This window comes from Orcinus orca, chromosome 3 (assembly GCF_937001465.1).
Source record: "Orcinus orca chromosome 3, mOrcOrc1.1, whole genome shotgun sequence".
Classification (NCBI taxonomy): domain Eukaryota; kingdom Metazoa; phylum Chordata; class Mammalia; order Artiodactyla; family Delphinidae; genus Orcinus; species Orcinus orca.
Window position 1 is genome coordinate 132,293,112 of NC_064561.1, and position 21,388 is coordinate 132,314,499.

The 21,388-nt window shown below is 42.1% G+C and overlaps 1 protein-coding gene across 7 annotated transcripts in view; it reads right to left on the reverse strand.

Annotated features, from left to right (window-relative positions):
• MAST4 (microtubule associated serine/threonine kinase family member 4) overlaps positions 1 to 21,388 on the reverse strand; it is a 575,337-nt gene that overhangs the window by 399,156 nt on the left and 154,793 nt on the right. For all 7 annotated transcript variants that reach the window (XM_049707889.1, XM_004270764.4, XM_049707892.1 and 4 more), the window contains exon 2: positions 2,042 to 2,195. In XM_049707889.1, the coding sequence (XP_049563846.1) occupies positions 2,042 to 2,195 (154 nt within the window). The remainder of the gene's footprint in view (positions 1 to 2,041; positions 2,196 to 21,388) is intronic.

The following is a 21,388-nucleotide window of genomic DNA, read 5'->3' on the forward strand; positions in this document are numbered from 1 at the left end:
TAAAATAATTTTATATCAAGCTAAATTGCAAAAGGTTAGCTAGAATTGCTAGAGCTGTTGAGATTTTGAAATGGGAATCAAGTTCAGCTTTTTTTTTTTTTTTTTAAAGGTAAAGGCCAAATTTCATGTTTCTGGTCATATATCTGCATCAAGAGCTATACCTTTGCATTATTTTAAAGTTTTAAGTAAACTGATTTAGCAAAAATTGGAGCAACCATTACTCCCCCCCACCTATTGGTCAAAAATAGTTTAACCAAAGTAAGTAAATTCCCTAAGTGAAATTAGTAAGTAAGGGGTGAACCTTTTAACCGTTAAGATTTAATCTCCCCTGCTAAAAAACTAAGGGTTAGACTAAATCTTTAGGATCTCCTACTTAAAAATGCAAATATTCTGCATTTATAGAAATGAAAGCAAAGAAAAATGTCCTAACAAGCATTAAAAGAACATCAGTAAAACTCAAGTGTGAACATTTGCCCTAATTTTAATGAAGTGCAGCAATTTTTTGATGAATTTTTTCCCCTTGGCCTAAAGTCAGCTTCACCCTACACCTCAGCAGTGCCACAGTGGGTCACATGTTCTAGACTCTGTGCTGATCATGGTACAGAAGCATTTCTGCTCCCAGAAATTTCATCTCCAAAAAGTCAAAATCCATAATTCTCCAAAAAAATGAAGAACTCAACTTGTTTTCCAGGTCATTTATGAACTGGCAGACAAGAGAAAACTTTATTGTTAAAAAACAATAAAGTTTCTTTAAAATATTTAGAGGAAAAAGCTCCTAGAATGAAAAAATAGAAATCTAACCTTTAGTGATTTACAATTAAGTTTAATAACATGAAAATTTATATGGGAAATTATTTTTTTAAAAAACATGCTTTAAGTTATTTTAATTTGGCTATCTTTCAAGCCAATAAAAGTTATCTGTAGATTTCCTAGATTTTAATTTTTTAATTAATTAAATTTTAACAACACAATTTAAAAATGGGTGAAAAATTTAAACAAGCACTTCACAAAAGGAGAAATATGAATGTCCAATGAGCACATGAAAAGATGTTTGACATCATTGAGTCATCAAGAAAATACAAATTAAAAACAGAAAGTGATACGACTACTAACCCATTTCAATGGCTAGAATTAAAAAAAACTGGCAATACCACAGCCAAGGATGCAGAGCAATTAGTTCATTCACCTGTTGCTGGTGGGAATGTAAAATGGTAACATTTTGGAAATAGTTTGGCGGTTTCTTATGAGGTTCAACATACACTACGGATACACCTAACAACATAGATGCATCTTAAAAACAAACTGAGCGAAAGAAGCCAGGCACAAAAAAAGCATGCAATGTATGATTCCATTAGTATAAAATTCTTAAGATAAATCTAATCTATAGTGACGAACAGCAGCTCTGGGGTTGCCTGGGCCCAAAGAAGGGGCAAGGGAACATGTTATATCTTGACTTTGGTGGTAATTACACTGGGGTGTAAATTCGCTAAAACCCATCCACAGGTACACTTAGAATGGATACGTTTTATTTTATGTAAATTATACTTCAGTAAAGTTTCCTAATATAATCCTCAATTTAATGGCTCTCTGAATTGGATTAGGTTGTACCAAATGGTCTGTGGAGGGGCAGGTACATTCTAAGGGGCTGATTTTCACACAGGGAACTCCACTGTCATTGGGGACACACTACAGTTGTCCCCACCTATCCACGGGGATTGGTTTCAGGACTCTCACAGATGTTCAAGTCCCTTATATAAAATGGCACCGTATTTGTTTATCAACTATGCATGTACTCCCGGATACTTTAAGTCATCTTTAGATTACTCATAATACCTAATACAACGTAAATGCTGTGTAGCTAGTTGCCAGCAGAGGGCAAATTCAAGTTTTGCTTTAGGGAACTTTCCGGAATTTTTTTTTTTTTAATATTTTCCATCTGTAGCTGGTTGAATCTGTGGATGTGGAACCCATGGATACAGAGGGCCAACTGTACTGTATAAATGTAACCCCCTCTCTTAAACAAGTCACCCATGCGACTCACCAGTCAGAGCACCCCCCAGGCTTCCCCGCCGCAGCTGTCTTCCATCCTCACTCAGCTGTCTTTTAAACTTCAGCGACTTTCCAGGGCCGGAAGCCACGTCTGGGTTGCTGCATTTCCGAAATGGCATGGGCGGAGGGGATAGTATGTGGTCAAGCTGCAGAGAGAAGGACAGCGACATCACTTCCTGGGGATGCTCTCAACTAGAATGAAAGACACCACACCCCTCCCCGCCAGGCATACTTTCTTCCCTCTTTTCCTTCTCTAAATCCCTCTCTCCTAACACTGTTTTGAATTTGTCTGGTATAGAGACTTCAGGGTTCCACTGTTGGGTCTTCCATCTGAAAAAGTATCTGGCTTGCTGCAAAACCTCCACTGCTGTGTTTTTCAAGCGAATTAGTGGGTCATGGCGTATTAGTGGATCATGAAATCAAGTTTAGTAGATGGTGACCAGCAGAACAGAAATTATCAGAGTCCAATGAAGGAAGGAAAAGAATCATTTCATGAAATGGTTAAGTTACACATGTATGTGTGTGTATCCAGAGTCATTATGTAAAATATATCTTTCTGTGGGCCATGATCCTCCTAAAAAAAATGAAGAATATCGCTCTATAGATTCTACAGGGAATCCATAGATCACTTTAGTTGTTCACAAAAGAAAATTCACAAGCTTTCGGTGCTCATGAATATACGTAGGGAAGGGAACTTTCTAAGCACCACAGCCCTTAATGGAAATTAATATGTCCTGATACCACTTCATAGCTTTTTAAAAGAAAACCTGTCACAAGAGTCACAGAAACCAAAGTCACTTCAAAAGACAGCTTTCTACGAAAGAATCCCTTGTGTCACAACACTTATTTCAAGATCTGTCCTGCTTTCAGAAGAAAACCTCTCATACCTGAATAGGGCCCTATGTTTTAAAATGTTCTCCTTCAGGTAGGTGTATATGCATGTATATGTGTCTAGATAGTTATTAAAGACAAAAATATTAATGTGCACATGCATATACCCAAATAGTTATTAAGAATAAAAATGAAGTACAAAAAATATTCATGGATATTCCAACTGCCACAGAAAAGAGCCAGCTTCATAGAAATTTAAAAACAAACAAGAGTTGGGTAACACTGCTCAAAGCCAGGCATTTTTAGGGATGCTTCACTGAGATTTGTTTTGTCTTCCTGGGTAGGAAGAAGGTCATCTGCTTATACCTGTCAGAATTTTTTTCAGATTAAGACTCTCATGGGTGCATTTACAGGAAAAGGAAATTCATGGATGAAGTCATCTATGTGTCTGTCTATGCCATGCAGCATATTCAAAACCATGGCACAAAAAGAAATCTGACCTTGCCTATGAGTAACTCCTCTCAAGCCAGTTGAAATGAAATAGACTACGCTCACTCAGCTGTTACATGATGTCAACTCTCCCCCAAGCTCAGCTGTATTCATTAGTAACACAGAACAGCTGGATTTCAAGCACTTGTCAATCAGTACCATCTGAAATTCATTGCCCGTCAGTATTTTACTGTATTTCATTGCCACTTAGTAGTTTAGTGAGAGGTCCTCAACAAACTAGAGGCGCATCCACTCCAGGATCTGCCCTGATCAGCAGGGAAAAGGAATTGCAGATTGTACTTTTGGAAGTATTTGTTAGGGCTGCTGTTCATTACATCAGTGTCCTACTTAGAACGGCCTCCAAGAGCGAATTTCTGTCTAGTGTTAGACACTTTGCCCTTAAACCTTACAGACAATGAAATGTAGCAAGGGCACCTTGGACAGTAACACATCAGCTACTAGAAAACGCAGAACCCAGCCAGGGGTCCAAATGCAGTCAGTCCATTACACAACGCAGAGGTTAATTTTGCCTCCTTCTTAGCTCTATTTTATGCCCTTACCCCCGTTTTTTATTTCTTTTTTTTCTGCCAATATTTTGGGGAAATTTTAAGGAAATTTGAAACAACAGAAAAGTTGTAAGATTAGTATAATAAAAACCATGTTCCCTTGACCAGTGGTGAATTAACTTCCTTCTCCCTCCCTCCCTCCCTCCCTCCCTCCCTCTCTCTCTCTCTCTCTCTCTCTCCCCCCCCCTTTCTCTTTGCCCTACCACCCCTATAGTGAGAGTTAGTTGCAGACACTGTGGATTTTTACCCCTCAATACTTTGGCCTGCCTCTTCAAATAACAAGGACACTGTCTTAAATTCTCCTGCCCTGTATTAAATGTATTCTTCTAAGATGTCTCAAATCTTCTGTTATCAAGGGAAGTATAAATACTAGGGAAAAAATAAAATATGTGGACTTAATATTAAAAATTTGCTTTTACAGCGAAAGAAAAACATGCAGCCACAAGGTGGCAATGTGTCATAGACATTCAACAAAAATGCCCCATAATCGCTACTACTCGCATAAGTGCACCAAGAACCCCTCAGAATAACCCAGTGAGTTAGGGTCCATTTCAGTTAGTCATTTTCTCTTAATTACTAGTGGCAGCTGCATTAAATACAAATATTTATTGTTTAAGGTTCACCAACTTCTGCTACTTATTTTTCACCCGAAGTTACATTTTTCAGCTTGTGGAATTATAATTAATTTCTCTGGGGAAGTTTGTTGTATTGCTAATTAACAGAGGCTGAAAAAAGTAAGCAGAGGAAAGAAGATAATTCCTAAGGAGGAATTATGTGATTTCCTTACATATTTCCAACAAAGCCATAAAAGACCTGAAACAAGTGTAGAAGAAAGAGAAGGAAGTCAAGGAGAAAGTGTAGGCAAATAAAAAAGAAAATCCATGTCATCACATATAGAGTCATGAGCTATTAGTCCATAAGCCAGAGTTTTCTAATCAGAATCACAACCCCAAGAGAGGAGTATTATTTTAAATCTGGCAAAATCGAGGCAGTGAACTGTGAGGGCTGCAAATGTTCCCAACACAATATAAGCAGAAAAACCCATAAGCATTGCGCCATGTTCCAGGATCCCATTTTCTTCCTCACATCAAAATCACACTCTCAACAGCGCTCTCTCTAAATATATCATTTTTCCAAATTTGCTGTGTTGTCAGTCGCTCTACTTTTCTTTCTACAGTTAGTCAGAGCTTCTCAAAATGGTCCACTACAGCCTTGCAATTTATTTTTCATTTTTTGTCCTGATTCAAACACTCATGATCCCTTTAAAACATTTCATCAGACCCTGGAGCTTAAGGCAGACAGTCAACATATCACTTTGGACACTGCCCTCTGAATGATTTCAGTTTAATGTTTTCCAAGCTTTCCAAACTTCCAAAGTCTCCACACTACAAGGAATTCAACTAAAGACAGAGGTTGTCTTTACAACTTTCACTCATGTTCAAGGACATCTAAGCCTGCATTTGTCCTACTTGCTCTGAATACTTCTAATTTCCCTCACCAAGCAGTCAGTGAACTCCTGGAGAGCCAGACCCTACTCCCTTGTCACATACTCACCTAGCACACCGCTAGCCACAAAGTATCCTGGACTGAAACACATTCTCTGTACTTCATTCGCTGATGGCAAGCATTGATTTGTGGTAGACTAGCTTTCCTCAAAACTACCTACCTTTAGTTTTCTTAACCGCTTTTAGTTCCAATGGCCACAAAACAGTTAAGGTGCATTTGCATATTACTGAATTTGGAAGTCAGACAGACAGGGACCAAACTTAACTCTTACAGGTAAGCAACCTCTCTTGCTAGCAGTTTTTTTTTTTTTAATTGAAGTATAGTTAATTTACAATGTTTCAGGTATAACAAAGTGATTCAGTTAAACACACACACATACATATATACACACACATGTATATGTATATATACACACAATCTTTATCAGATTCTGTCCCATTACATTATTGCAAGATATTGAATATAGTTCCCTGTGCTATACAGTATGTCCTTGTTGTTTACCTATTTTATATATAGTAGGATGTATTTGTTAATCCCAAATTCCTAATTTATCCCTCCTACCTCCTTTCCCCTTTGGTAAGTTTGTTTTCTATGTCAGTGAGTCTGTTTCTGTTTTGTAAGTAACTTCATTTGTATCATTTTTTAGATTCCATATATAATTGATATCATATGATAACTGCCTTTATCTGACTGACTTACTTCACTTAGTATGATAATCTCTAGGTCCATCCATGGCATTATTTCATTCTTTTTTATGGCTAACACTATTCCATTGTATATATGTACCACATCTTCTTTATCCATTCATCCGTCAATGGACACTTAGGTTGCTTCCACGTCTCGGCTATTGTAAATAGTGCTGCTGTGGACACTGGGGTGCGTGTATCTTTTCAAATTAGAGTTTTTGTCTTTTCCGTATATATGCCCAGGAGTGGGACTGCTGGATCATGATAACTCTATTTCTGTTTTTTAAGGAACCTCCATACTGTTCTCTATAGTGGCTACACTGACTTACATTCCCACCAACAGTGTAGGAGGGTTCCCTTTCCTCCACTCCCCCTACAGCATTTATTATTTATAGACCTTTTGATGATGGCCATTCTGACTGGTATGAGATGATACCTCATTGTAGTTTTGATTTGCATTTCAGTAATAATTTTGCTAGCAGTTTATCACAGGAAACATGTAAGCGTCCTGGAGAACAAACGGTGTACACAACTACTGTAAGTCTGATCCAGACTTGGGGAAAAGTTTCCAAAATTACCAGTCCTACAGAAATGCTCATCACCAGAAATCTGTATCTATCTTCTATATTGATCATCGCCAACCATTGTTTGCTGTTTTACAACTATCAGGATGAGTAAAACAGAAGAGTCCACCACAATTACACTGTGGCTTCTGCCATCAGTTAATATGAATTAAAGCCAAATCATTTACAAGACTGGGTCTTATTCTGTTTAGTGTCTCTGCCATCACCACCACAACCACTACCACTGTCTCCAAACATGGACCATGTGTTTCTTCTATGGTTATATCCCACAGTTTCATCCATCTCTTTCTAAAAAGGCATATTATACCTTTCGATGAACACTGAACTTGCAGCCTTCTTAACTGACAGCTTTCTCCAGCCTCGTCTCCAGACAATTTCCTGCCCAAGCACACAAGTTCTCTCATTTACATGTTCACATAACCACTGTTATTTGGAAACTAAAGAGATTTTTCCAACTTCAGTAAATGGCAACTCCTTCTGTCTAGCTTCTCAAGTCACAAACCTTACACTTATTCTAAACTTCTCTTTCTTATTCTATAGCTGATCAGCAAATCCCCTAACTCAACCTCTAAAATATATCCAGAACCCAATCACTTCACCACTTTTACTGCTACCACTCCGGTCTCTGCCTTCCAGATCTCTCTTGAAATAGCCTCCCAAGAGATCTCTTTGCTTCCATCCTACTTCTCAGCACAGCAGTCAGTGACCCTTCTAAAACATAAGCCAGAGGCTTACGATCCTCTGCTTGGAGTCCTCCCATGACTTCCTCTGCTTGGAGTCCTCCCATGACCTCCCCTTCACCCAGAACAAAATCCAAAGTCTTGACAATGCCCTACAAGGTCCTACCACCTCTACCCCCATCCCTCTGAACCCAGCTCCTACTACTCCACTCACTCCACTTCTGTCTGTTGCCTGACCTCAAAAGCCCCAGGCATCTCCCCACCACCCAGAACCTTAACACTGATTACTTCCTCTACCTGGGATACACTCCAGATATTAGCTACCATCTTTCCCCCATCCTAAAGGTCTCTATTAAAAGGTTACTCTTTCGAGGGGGGGGGGGGCTTTCTCTAATGGCCCTACGTAAAAGTGTTACTGAACACAAGTTTGTGTGCCCCATGTACAGTGAAGTCAAATAAACGGAAACATTGGCATTTGGAGCAGAGAAAGGTTTACTGCACGGCCAAACAAGGAAAATGGGTGGCTCATGCTCAAAAAACCCAAACTCCCTGAAGGGTTTCAGCAAAGCATTTTTAAAGGCAAGGTGAGGGAGGGGTATCCCAGGGTTTGTCATCAGTCCATGCACAATTCTCTGATTGGTTGTTGGTAATCAACCCTTAGGTGCCAGAAGGTCTGGGGGCCTAGGAGCTCATGATCGTCAAGCAGTTAATTTCTTCCATTTGGTGGTGGTTTTAGCATCTGAAAAACTCAGGAAATATACATCAGATACTACCATCTAGGTACTTCAGAGAGGAGCTAAAGCAGAGGATATGGGGGAGAATTCTGTCTTGGGAAGGTCCCATAGGGTCCTGCTTGGTTACAAAGGGTAGGCCCATCACTTTTTTCCCTTTTCAATTTTTCTCCTTAGCATCTATCACTACAAACATGTTAGACCTTTTATATTTGTTTATTGTCCTTCTTCTCCCACTAGAATGTAAGTTACATGAAATTAGATACTACTCTGTTTTGTCCACCATTTGTCCACTGCTCTACTTAAAAGGCACCTTATAAATATTTGTTGAGAGAACAAATTGCAAATCTCTGGTATTTAGATTAAACAAAAAATTTAAAAAACATATGCAACAAAGGATTCTAATTACTGGAAAAAAACAGGATCAACTTATAATATTAAATGTTACTCAGGGTAAAAATGCTAAAGGGAGTCTAGCATTTTGACAAAGTTGAACACTTCATATATGAAAAAGGCCCTTAGGTTAGAGCAAATGGCATCTTTTCAAAGAATCTTTTCTATATACAAACTAATATGCTAATTTTCAAACACTGCTACCTCTGAGGGTGATTCCTAAATAATGAATTTTTCGACCTTTTAAATCTATCCTAAGTAGCATAATCACTGTGTCTACCAGCTCCTCCTTTCAGTAATTCCTTATTCATTCCCAAGATGTGGCACCTGCATTTTAAAGACCCATCCAGAATGCATGTGCCCTAAGGCCAAAGTTCATTAGTTCAGAGGGATCACCTCATACATAATAGGGTCTGACAGTAAAGTCTTTTTTATGCTAAGAAAGAGAGAGAAAGAGATTGACTAGTAACTTAGGGTTATGAAGACACTGTTCACTTATTCTGTTTCTTGATTTTAAATATTCTAAGAAACCAAAGATATGAAAATAAATGAAGAATTGTAACACTGCATAGACTATGCTTGTAATCTTAATGAATTGCTCTATTGCCTCCATCCAGAAAGGAATCAAATTGGCAACCTGAAATGAGTTTATTGCAAAATTGGATTTCATTTACATTTAAACCAAGTCCTATAAACAACATTTTGAAATTTGATAGGGTTCTATAGTTAAGACAGTCATTATTGTTTTCATACTAATTCCTCAGTGGCCAGGAATGGCAACACTTCCTATCTAATTAGGACATTTAACTCTTTCTATGCCTGTTTCCTCATCTGCAAAATGTCAGTAAGAATACTACCTATCTCTTGAGGTGGCTGTGAAGTTTAAAAGAATTCACATATGCGCTTAAAACAATACATAGGATACAGTATGTGTGCAATAAATATTAGCTGTGGTGGCTGTTAACATCCCCATGTAGAAGTTACTTCATTCGGAAACATCTCTGTATGTGTACTTCATCATAAATGGTTTGCAAGGAAATTAAACTGATTATAGTTTTACTGAGCTGTCTTTTTTTTTTTTTCTTTATGGCTCAAATGAGAACTTGGTTTGAATGAACTGCTTTAAAATTATTTCAGGCCAAGACAAGAAATAACTAAAACATAAAAATAAATAAATAAATAAAATTATTTCAGGTTGTCATTCTTGTGCTGTGCTCTAGAGCACAGACTCCTGGGTCTTGATAATGGGGTTCTCAGCATGCATGAGGTGAGGGGCCTACTCCCAATGTGAATTCTCAGGCACAGAATCCCATTGTCATGCTACTTAACTCCTCTCTCGGAAGTACGGGCCTCAGAGGTGGTGAGGACGCAGAGGGAGGATGGATGAAAAGGGCCTGACACAGGGCTTGGCACATACAAGCACTAAGTAATAATGTTGATGGTAACTGTCATCACAGCTCAAGTCTCCCCTTGCCTTAGCCTGTTGACTCAAAGAATAGAGAGAAAATATTTAACATTCTCACCACTGCCTGAAGAATATACAACCTCCCTTCCCCCAGCATCCTAAGATCTTACTATAGATCGAATCAGACACCGAGAGAGCTACAATCTTGGACCATATTTTACTGGGGCCCATTGAACTGAATTTGCTGACATTCATATTGGACTATGCCACCCAGAATGCATGTTTCCATTTAATGATATTGTAAGAAGTAGCCCTCTATAAGTCCTGCCACTCTTCCATAAACATAAGGGCCTATATTGAACAGTATCCTCCTTGTCAAGACTCATCTCTATACAAATATTAAGCAGCTGGGAACCAGGTATTCTGGGCACAACAGTGGACAGAACAGACAAAAATCCTTGTCCACTAGGAGCTTCATTCCAGCTGGAGAGACAGAAACCTGGAGAAAATGCTGTCAGTTCTCTGCACTAGAAACAGCTCTGCTTCTGCTGGGTTATGGTCTTCTTTTATCCTGGGAAGCCCATGAACCATATAACTAATCATGTTCCTCTAATTCAGCCACTTGAAATCATAGGACAAAGCTTGCAGTCCATCACCAGCAAGTGTGGCCTGTCCAGTCTCCATCAAGACTTCATGGACCTGGTTGTAACCTGCAGTAACCTCACTGGATTTCACCTTACCCTCTGCTAGACTGAATGTTTGTGTCCCCACCGCAAATTTATATGTTGACCCTTAACCCCCCAAAATGATGGTATTTGGAGGTAAGACCTCTGGGAGGTGATTAGGTCATGACGGCAGAGTCGTCATGAATGGGAAATCCCATAGAGCTCCTTTGCCCCTTCCACCACGTGAGAACATAGCTAGAAAAAAATCTGGCTATGAACCAGGAAACAGGCTCTCACCAGACACTGTATCTGCCAACGGCTTGATCTTGGACTTCCCAGCCTCCAGAACTATGAGAGATAAACTGTGCTTATAAGGCACCCACTCTACGGTATATTGTTACAGTGGTCTCAAGCAGTGGTAATCTTGTTGCCTGGGGGACGTTTGGCAATGTCTGGAACCATTTTTGGTTTGTCCAACATAAAGGGGGCAGGGCATGTGCTGGGATCTAGTGGCTAGAGACCAAGAGTGCTACTAAATATTCTGCAAAGCCCAGGACAGCCCCCAGCAGCAAAGAATTATCCAGCATACAACATCCATAATGTCACTGTTACGAAACTCTGCTCTATACTTGCTTTTCTTTTGTCTAACTGCACCTATTTTTAAGTTACTCATCTTGCTGAGTTATGTGTTACTGTAGGTCATCTTAAAACCTTTTGAGAACAAGAAGTGGGGGGCAAACGGAGAGCATAGATAGAATCTAAGCAAGAATTGTTCATGTCAACAAGATTTGTTAAGCAAACCATTTCCTGAGCCACATTAATTTACCCAACCTATTTAGCTGTTTATTGCATTTCACTGTCTCAATGAACATCCATGTTTTGAAAACTACATCAATAGAACATATTTAAACCAAAAGATGTACTAGATACCAATATCATTTTCCATCTTCAGTTTTGTAATTAATTCTTTGAATCACAAACTTCAATTAGCAATACACAAAGTGTTTCAGAAACATCCTAACATACATTAGTAGATCAAACTACAGTGGCATTCACCTAAACAGACCTGCACCACTAGTTTCATCTCTTAAGAGAATTGATTTTCTTTCTTCCTTCCTGAGAGAAATATGTAAATTAGCACTTTGATACCACAATCTCGCTTTTGTCTGTCAACTCAGCTTCAAGAAAGTTAATTCCTTTGCTTATGAACATGCCCCCGCCAACACACACACCGCCAGCTGTATCATCACAGTCCCAACGACAAAGCACCGCACAGCAGGCGTTTAATTGTGATGTGTACATTAAGCATTAAATTCAATTGTCTGCAGATGAAAAAACAGAGCTAATGTTATATTACAGTATTTCGAAACATAGCACTTCTTAATTTAGAAACAATGACACTGGGGAAGCACAGGGAATATACTGATCTGACTTTGCATACATATCACCTATTTTCCTGTCACTTTAATATTCTAGATGTGTCTCTGACCTTTAGTTAGGGATCTGATCTCTGCCTGAAGTCGTTTACTTATCCGAAGACATTCAATTCCCCCGGCACCATCATGTCCCCATCAGCAACATAACTAAAGTTTCTGACCGCAGTTAACAAAGGAGGCAGAGAATATACTCCTTACCAGTCACTGTCCCTGCACTTAAAGTCAGAGGGGAAAATCTCCACGATGCCACAAAACTTGACATTCTGTGCCAGCTTCCCCCTCTGGTGGGGAGAGTGGACCCCCAGGCAGGTAGCAGTAGTAGTCCCATTTTACCAATGGGCAAACACATAGGGAAACATTAACCCCTCCAAAGTTATCAGCTCCACAGGAGGTACAAAAGGAATCAAGCCCAAGGTTCCTAACTCCAAAGCCCATGGTCCTTCCACTGTTCCAAACCGTGAGAGGGGCTCACAGCAGCAAAGCACATGAAGCCCTGGAAAGTTGATTTTAATTCCCTCTTTCATCCTCGGTCCTAGAAGGCTCCCCAGAGAAGGCTGGGTCTTACACTCTGGTGTCAACCAATCTGAATGATCTAGTTCAATCCTAACTGGCAGTCTACAGAAGCGGTTTCTAGGACTTCTTAGCTGAAATCCTCAAGTCAGAATTACAGAATCACAAAATCCAATCACCTGTAGTCTAATTTCCTGCTTTTCAGAAGACAGAGGCCCAGCCAAGTCAATCGCCCAGGTTTGCAAAGATAACCGCCTAGGTTTCTGGTGCGAGAATCCTGACCAGAACCCAGATCTCCAGACCTACAATCTGTTACCTTGCTCCCCTTACCTACTCCTGCAGTCCTGCTGGTATCCACCACTCTATTGTAATTGACTTGTAGGATTTTCTATGGGTTTTGTTCATAAATGCTGTATCAACCAAGACTTGTTTTAACAACTAGACATCGTGCTAAGGGCTGAAGACAAAAAACAGAATGCACATAGTCATCTTCCTTAGGACACTTCTACCAGAGTGCAGGAGACAGACACAAAAGCACAACCATGAAACAACATGGCAAATGTAACAAAGGAGTTAGGTATGAGGGATTGTAGCGGCTTTGAGCAGAGTTGTGGTCCAGCACCTAGTTAATTTCCAGTCCTTACTGTATTGGCTAAGCCATGCGTGTCACTTAATGCCTGAAACGCAGAAAGGAGTTAACTATCATTCACTCACACAGACTATGGTCTTCTCGGGGACCCTGAAGCCAGTGCCTGAAGGAACAGAGTGGTGTGTAAACACTTGGTAATTTTCCTTCTAGCTTGGGCTTTTCAAGCTTTTCTTTAATGGGGTACAGAAAAAAAATTATTTTCTAAACAAGTTGGTCTAAGTAGGACGTATGAAGAGAATCCTCTTTGTTGAGAAGCTGCTGTGCTAAGTACCGTAGAGGGGAAATACCTGAGTCCACAGGGTCTGAGGCTGAGAAGAACTATTTTGTGTTACAGCAGGAGGAACAATTTGCTGTTTCTCCAGAGAAGGAAAGAGAAGGAACATGAAAAATGCGAAATAAGCACCGAAAGACAAGTGTTTTTTTCAACTAAATGAAAACCAACCATGGAGAACAATTGGCAGCTAAACCTTCTCTGAGAGGAGGTGTAGGAGGAAGAGCAGAGTTTCTCCCACCATCGGTGCCACGCAGTCTGACCCTAAACATCCGTCCTTCTTCAGGCATCAACCGCCCCACCATGGCGGGTGTCTAAGAGCAGTGGGAGCATCACATCCCATTTCCTGAGGGGACCAGAAAACAGGGGAGATGGGGAGGCAGGGCTGTGAGGCAAGCCTACAGCTGGGACAGCACTCAACCACTTACAGGGGGCGAATGATAACTTCACCTATAAAATAAGGAAAATTACTTCCTCCTCACAGGACTCTTGTGGATTAAGTTAAGTGATCAGTAGCAAGTTCCTAGGAAGAGAAAACGCTCAAATGTTTCTTCTCTTCCCCTTTCCATTTCCTCTCTTCGCCCGCTTCATTTTGCCAGAACCATAAAAGAAAAATAATCAAGCACTAGAACTTCTGATCAGTAACGTCTACTGACCTTAAAAATAAACTCTCGGGCTTCCCTGGTGGCGCAGTGGTTGAGAGTCCGCCTGCGGATGCAGGGGACACAGGTTCGTGCCCCGGTCCCGGAAGGTACCACATGACACGGAGCGGCTGGGCCCGTGAGCCATGGCCGCTGAGCCTGCGCATCTGGAGCCTGTGCTCCGCAATGGGAGAGGCCACAACAGTGAGAGGCCCACGTACCGCAAAAAAAAAAAAAAAAAAAAAAAAAAACTCTCCACAAGTGTCTGGGAGAAACTTCAAAATATGCTCTTCTTGTAAAATAACGTGTAAGCTCTTTAACTGGACAAACATATAAATTAATATTCATTTCATGATTTTACATTAAGAGGAAGAAAGGTTTGTTTGAAGAAGTCTGCCATGGGTAGCGGTAGCAAACCGAACCCTGACCCAAGAGACAAAATAAACTCTCTTCAGAAAAACATTCCTAAGAAGCATGAGTCACATGCTCTCAGCAGCTCAGGGGCCTCACCTGGTTAAAATGGAAACATTTTAGAAGGACAGGAAAAACAGTCACTGAGAAATTGGCAAACAGAGAACTCAAAGGAGGGCTCTGGGGATGGGGGGTGGTGCAGGCCCGTGCAAACTATTTTTATCAGCTTCATTTCTTCTTCAAGAGGGAAAAGATAACCACAGAGTGTGCAGAGAATGGAGAAGAAAGAGAAAGAAAGGGCTGAGGGAGAAAGGAGAGGGAGATGGGGAGAGGAGAAAGTGACCCAACAAGGCCTGTTCAAGGACGCTAATGCCCTGTCAGCTCCCATGCTCCGTGTCACCTCATGCTTCCATTCCGGATGTGTCCCGCTCTCACCACAGAGCCTAACAATCTTCTCTCTTAGCAAACATAACCCATAATAAATAAATAATTATATAACATTAAATGTATTAAATACTTAGAAATGAATATAGTCCACAATTCTAAATAAAGAAATCCCAAGACCTTCAGTCAGCAGCTCCCCTGGCTCAGCACCAAATCGCACTTACTCCTGGATCTCTACCTGAACAGGGTCCGCCCAGCTGTCTACCCTGTATCCCTGGGCTGAGTCTCTGCTTCTCAGTTACTACTCTCCCTGGCCTGGGCCCCCAGAACTCAAGGTCTGGGGGCTGCCTTGTGCCCAGGGTCTGGCACTGACTGACTCTTGCCTCTGAAACGCAGCCTGCTGGGGACCAGATCCCAACACAGTGCCTGACCTCAATGCCTCCTGCCTGTCGGCCCAGTGAACAGCTGCACGTCTGCCCCACCTCTGCTGGGAGCCACAGCCAGGCTTCAGGGCTTGCTTTAGAGCTTTAGGTCATGGTGCTAACAGCCCAGCTCTCCTCTGTCTGGTCACACCATCCCAGGGCTGAATCCCAAGTCGTCGTCCACCACATGGACTCCCAGCCCCCAAGAGTAGGCCAGGTCTAACCTACCAGGCCCCCAGGGGAACATGAACTAGAGAAACATAGGAAGGAGAAAATGACTCAGAAAGACACGTAAGAGGAGGAAGGGAGAGGGTAGGAAATGTAATGAGGGAGACAGAAGAAAAAGGAGAAAGAAGGAGCAATGAATAGCTTGACAGACTCTCAGAAAGGAATCCGTCAACTTCATAGTCTACTATTCACTTGGGTCATGAGTGCATGAGTAACTTGATCACTTTGATCTTCTGATTACTGATGTCCTTGAAAAGTCTGATTGGCTGACCAACCATTACTGGGAACTCACATATTTTTATCTATCCTCTACAAAAGGGTCTGGCTCCAAACAGGAGCTCTCTGTTCAGACCCCCCAACCCCACACTTGCTGGGAAGAAAACTCTTCTCCAGGTTCCAGGAGTGAAGGACAAATCAAGACATTCCCAACAACCAGCTGAAATCAGGCGAGGAAAAGATCTTGCCTTTGGGAACAGGTTCATAGCTCTGCTAAAAGAAGTATTCAACAGAAGCCACAGTGTAGTAAAAACAGACAGAAGATAATTCATGGTCAAGAATCCCTTGAGTTCTCAAATCAGCCCCCAAGGATTGGGTAGAGTTGAGTAAATAAGACCAACACAGCAACAAGAAGAGTTGAAGAGGACTGAGAGTTCTTTCATCTTTTTTTAATCATGTCTATAAACAAGAATTCTAAAACTACTATTAAAGATATACTTACTTTAGGGCTTCCCTGGTGGTGCAGTGGTTAAGAATCCACCTGCCAATGCAGGGGACACGGGTTCGAGCCCTGGTCCAGGAAGATCCCACATGCCATGGAGCAACTAAGCCCATGCGCCACAACTACTGAGCCTGCACTCTAGAGCCCGTGAGCCACAACTACTGAAGCCGCTCACCTACAGCCCGTGCTCCGCAACAAGAGAAGCCACCGCAATGAGACACCTATGCACCGCAACAAAGAGTGGCCCCTGCTCACCGCAACTAGAGAAAGCCCGTGTGCAGCAACGAAGACCCAACACAGCCAAAAATAAGTAAACAAAAATCTTAAAAAATGAATAAAATCTATCTTTAAAGAAAATATATACTTACTTTAGCCAATAAGAAGAAACAATTGTTTCCCTGCCACTAAAGATCAAAAACAAAACCAACCCAATAAACAAGGTAGAGAGCCCATCAGTCCCTATCTTCGGAAAGCATGAACACACTGACATCTGACCATGTCTGAAACAGACTTGAGCAGGTGGACCCAGAGAGCAATTCAGCAGTCAGCATCTGACCCAGCTCTGGCTCCCATGCCCCAGGTCTTTATTTTTCCACTCTTGCCTGAGACTTGCCTGTGGATCTAAAGGCTGGAATCAAGAGACGTGCTAAATTAGGGAAAGTTTCAAGTTCGAGCTTGAAATCAACCAAGAACAGAACACAGCACTCTGTGCATATAGTCTTCCTTTTAATAAATCTAGGGTTCTCGTATATAAAACTTAAAGGTAGATAGATTACTTTCCTTCTCCTTATATGGGGATTTTAAACAATGAATTCCTCGGCCATTTAAATGTTTATTCAAAGATTAACAAACACCAGTTCACAAAATGTGAAAGCATAGCTCTCTTCTACAAGGCCATGCCCCTTGGACTGGTCTGGCTGGTGAAGTACACCATCCCCATCCATTTGTATCATCACAGCTACCAGAAGCCAGACTGCCTCACCATCAGGGCTGTGGGTTTTCTTTGTCCTCCAGTTCCTGTCATGGTCATGGTCATCCCCTACTGCTGAGAGGCCCCATTGCCACCAAGCCCAAGCCCACCACAGCCACTGAATGTTCATTCCTGACGTTCACCACTCCTTGATGTTGCAGGGATCAGCTAACTGCAGCCCACACGACAAATACAAATTTACTGGACCACAGCCATACCCATTCGTTTACATACCATCCACGCTCTGCCCACATCAGCAGGGCTGATCAGTTGTCCCAGAGACCATATGGCTCATGAAGCCCAAAATACTTACTATCTGGCCCCCTTAACTGAACCAGTTTGCCAGTGCCCGATTTCTCCTATGAGCATCTACTATGAGCATCTACTATGTGCCAAGTGCTGTCTGGGCAGTGTGGAGAGAGCAGTGAGCAAAGCCAAGCCCCTTTCTTCAGGTAGAATTAAGGGCTGTGAAGCAGCAGCAGGATATGCCACTCTATTATTTGGGTGGTTAGAGATCATCTCTCTGGCAGGTAGCCATTTGAGCAGAGACCTGGAGGGAGGGGTGCAGGGGGAGGAAGCTTCCAAGCCAAGGGAAGGGCAAGTGTGAGGACCCAGAAGTGACAGTGAGTTCAGCATGTGAGAAACAGCAAGTAAGGTGGCTGGCCAACACCCACTTTCCCTGGTCTCAATCCACCAGTCCCTCTCTTCCTTGCTAGGCACAGCCCTCACTGCACACCAGGCACCATACTAAGTGCTTTAGGCAGGTTATCTCATTTAATCTTTAAAAGCACCCTCTGACATGGTATTATCATCATCCCATTTTACAGATAAGGAAACTGAGGTTTATTTAGGGAGTGTAAGTGACTTGCCCCAGGTATCAAAGCTGGTGACCGATAAAGACTGAGCCCCACGGCTAGCGATCAGACCCATCCTCTTCCTCTATGCCATCTTTGTGCAGGCAGCACCAGCCCCATCACCCAGCTACAGACCAACAGCTTTATGTTACTGTTGTACCTGGTGCAAGGTGTGGGCCACCTGGACTGGTGAAAGAGGCTTCCCTGAGCCTGCTTCCTTTCCCACTCTGTTTTCGGACCAGATGCTCCCTGAACTCCTCTCCTTCCTCCTTCCTCCTTCCCTAACGTTACATAAGCCTCCTAAGACTACTTCCAAAACAAACTCACCAGGCTACGGAAGCCTCACTGATGCAGGGAAATGACTTGCAAAAGAAGAAAGGAGGAAGGGAACTAATATTTACAGAAGGCCTTCTGTGAGCCAGGCACCGATATAAACACTGTGGACTTTATTTCTGGGAGATTATGCTTAGTGAGAAGATCGAAGTAGAAAAACACAACATCTTCCATTTAGATTTCTGCATTCCACAGTGCAGGAGCTGCTAGAGGCGGCTCCAGCACAGACACGCTGTGACTTTTGTACTTTGTACTGTATGTACTACTGTACCGTGTGCCTCAAGATCACTCATCGTCCAGTGTCCTGAGACAAGATGTGCTGCAACTTCCTATTCTTTCCTACCTCAGCCCATGTTCTCCGATGCCCTCACTCTGCCCCCCCCTCTCCTTTAAGAGCTTACATCAGCCTTTATGCTTTGCTCACAAGTGTTAAAATGGTGTCCTGGGCACAACTGATTGTTCTAAAGCAACCATCTACCCATACACACACTTACCTCTTCCTAGAGGTGCAGGAGCCCACAGGCAGTTAGGACCCTTGGTGATTTACCACCACGATTTCCCAAGCCTTCCCAAGACAGGTATGTGGACCAATGCCCCAGTGTAGCCTTTAATTTAGAACAAGACTAAGAAACCTAAGAGTCATTCACAGCACAGTTCCAAAGCCACATGGACTAGGAGAGCGAGGAACACACCTCAATAAATGCTACCCATAAGAAATGGAATGGAAAAGTGTTCAGAATGGTGAAAAATAACCTTCCCTGCTCAGTGGAAAAAAAATTAGAACCACGCTTTGCCAATTCCTCTATTTTAGCGTAATACACAGGAAAACACAATCTTCTTCTTGGTTAGTATGTCTGCTGCCCCCCATGAATCCTAATCGCTTATCTGTGCTTCCCACAACTTAGCAAAAGGCCTGACAGAGTCAACACTTTGCATATGCATCACATGAATAAATGTCTACTTTGGACTTGGGGGCATTATTATATGACAAATACCCCGAGGAGTTAAGAGATGCACCACTGAGAAGGAGTGAAAAGAAGACTGAAATAAGGCTACAATGCCTCCATACGTGCAAAAGGAGAGGAGGATTCACCATGCAAAAAAATTCCCTGCAGCTGGGTTAGGAATGGGCCCAGTTATTCCTTACACCTGACTACTATTCCCTTCTGATTGAGGCAAACCAGTTTTACCCATCTCTTCTTTTTTCTCCCCAGAATTCCTGCCATGGTTGGGGCGGGGGAAAAGGGCAAGGAAAATAAATAAGAATGACCTCTCCTGCAACAACTAGAGAAAGATGTGGCTGAACAGGTGGGTGTCCTCTGTCTGGGGAGGGAGTCAGTAACAGCAGGATTATCTGCAAGTGTAAAATTATTTTACTTTTTATGTTCCACAAGTAAATACTAAAACATGGGGCACTACGCACCATTTCTCTATTTCCCAAATGAACACGAATAAAGGAAAAAGCTGGAAAGTCCACTCTGAGAAATATTTTTGAAAACACCGAAATGACTTTACACAAACATAATTAAGTCAGGGCATTTTTCTTACTTAACAAATCACGCTTCATCACCGTAGCTAATTAAACCAAGAAAAAAGAAAATCTACAGGAAAATGACAAGGAAGGTATCAATAACTCAAGACTTTAATAACTGCTTTAAAAGAGGGAAACAATCTACCTAAAATCTTTAAAGAGTTCTTACACTTCAGAATCTTATACAGTCACAATATTTCATAACAAAAATGTATTCATCAACAATGGACATAATCAAGTTGCAGTAAAAGGTCAGAGAAGTTAGATGAAATCTATCTGTAAGCAGCCTAAGAATATGGTATGCTCACAACGCCGCAGGCCTGGCAGTAGCTATAAGTTCACCACAATCGAAAAAAGTAAGAAGGCAGACCTGTCACAGCATCTTCAAACTGAAGGAGAATGTCGTGACCATCTACTCTGGCCTCCCCAAAATACCTTTAGAATCTAGAGCTGCCCCCCGCACCCGCCCGGCCACGGACACACATACACTCTTCACCCTCTCCCTGTTTTATTCTCCTCCACAGCACCTATCGACACGTCCTTGTTTGCTTATTGTTGCCCATTAGAACAGAAGCTTCAGGAAGGGAGAGAGTAGGATCTGTTTCCTTCCCTGGTGAAAGCCCAGAGGCTAGAAGAGTGCCTGGCATGTAGGTGCAGTGGCCATTAGTGCTGCATGGACCATCCTGAGCTCTCCACCTTCCCGGCACACAACAATATTGCACTTCCTGCCCCTTGGGGTTGGATAGAGTCACGTGACAAGGTATGACCAGCGAGAGTAAGGAAAAGCGGTATGTGTCACGTGCAAGCTTAAGCGCTTAACTGGGGGTGTGAGACCCTCCAGAGCACTCGTCTAACCCTGCTTCAGCGACCACCTGCTCCAGACGAGGCTGCTCTGTCAGCCTATCCCAGACAATACAAGTAGAGCCCCAGCAAACCCCCAATGGTTGTGAAGCATGAGCGAGAAATAAACCTTCGTGCTATAAGCCACTGAGGCTTAACGGATAGGGTAGGTGGTCAGTAAAAATGTGTGGGTGAATGTGGCAGCTTCCCTCACAGAGCATAATGAGCTCTGAGAGGACCTGTGGACTCACAATGCAGCCCATTCTAAGTTGGAACAAGTCACAGGTGCTTCCTGGTACTAAGTCCAAAACTGTTCCTAAAGAAAAGGATGCTGTGATGCTCATTTTATATGTCAATTTGACTGGGCCCTGTTTCTTTGGAGAACCCTAATTCAAATGCATACAGCAGGACAGGGTAAAGGGCAGGAAAAGGTTGTTATCCACTCACTCCCTGCTTTCCACATCTGCTTCAAGCTTTCCTGAAGGGTCCTTCGATTGAACAAGGTCAAGAGAGAGTGACTCAGAAGCTATGTTGTGAGAAATGATCAGTATTAGTAAGAGAAAGGTTTGTCTTACAGATGTTTCACTCAGAAGCCTCTGAAGAAA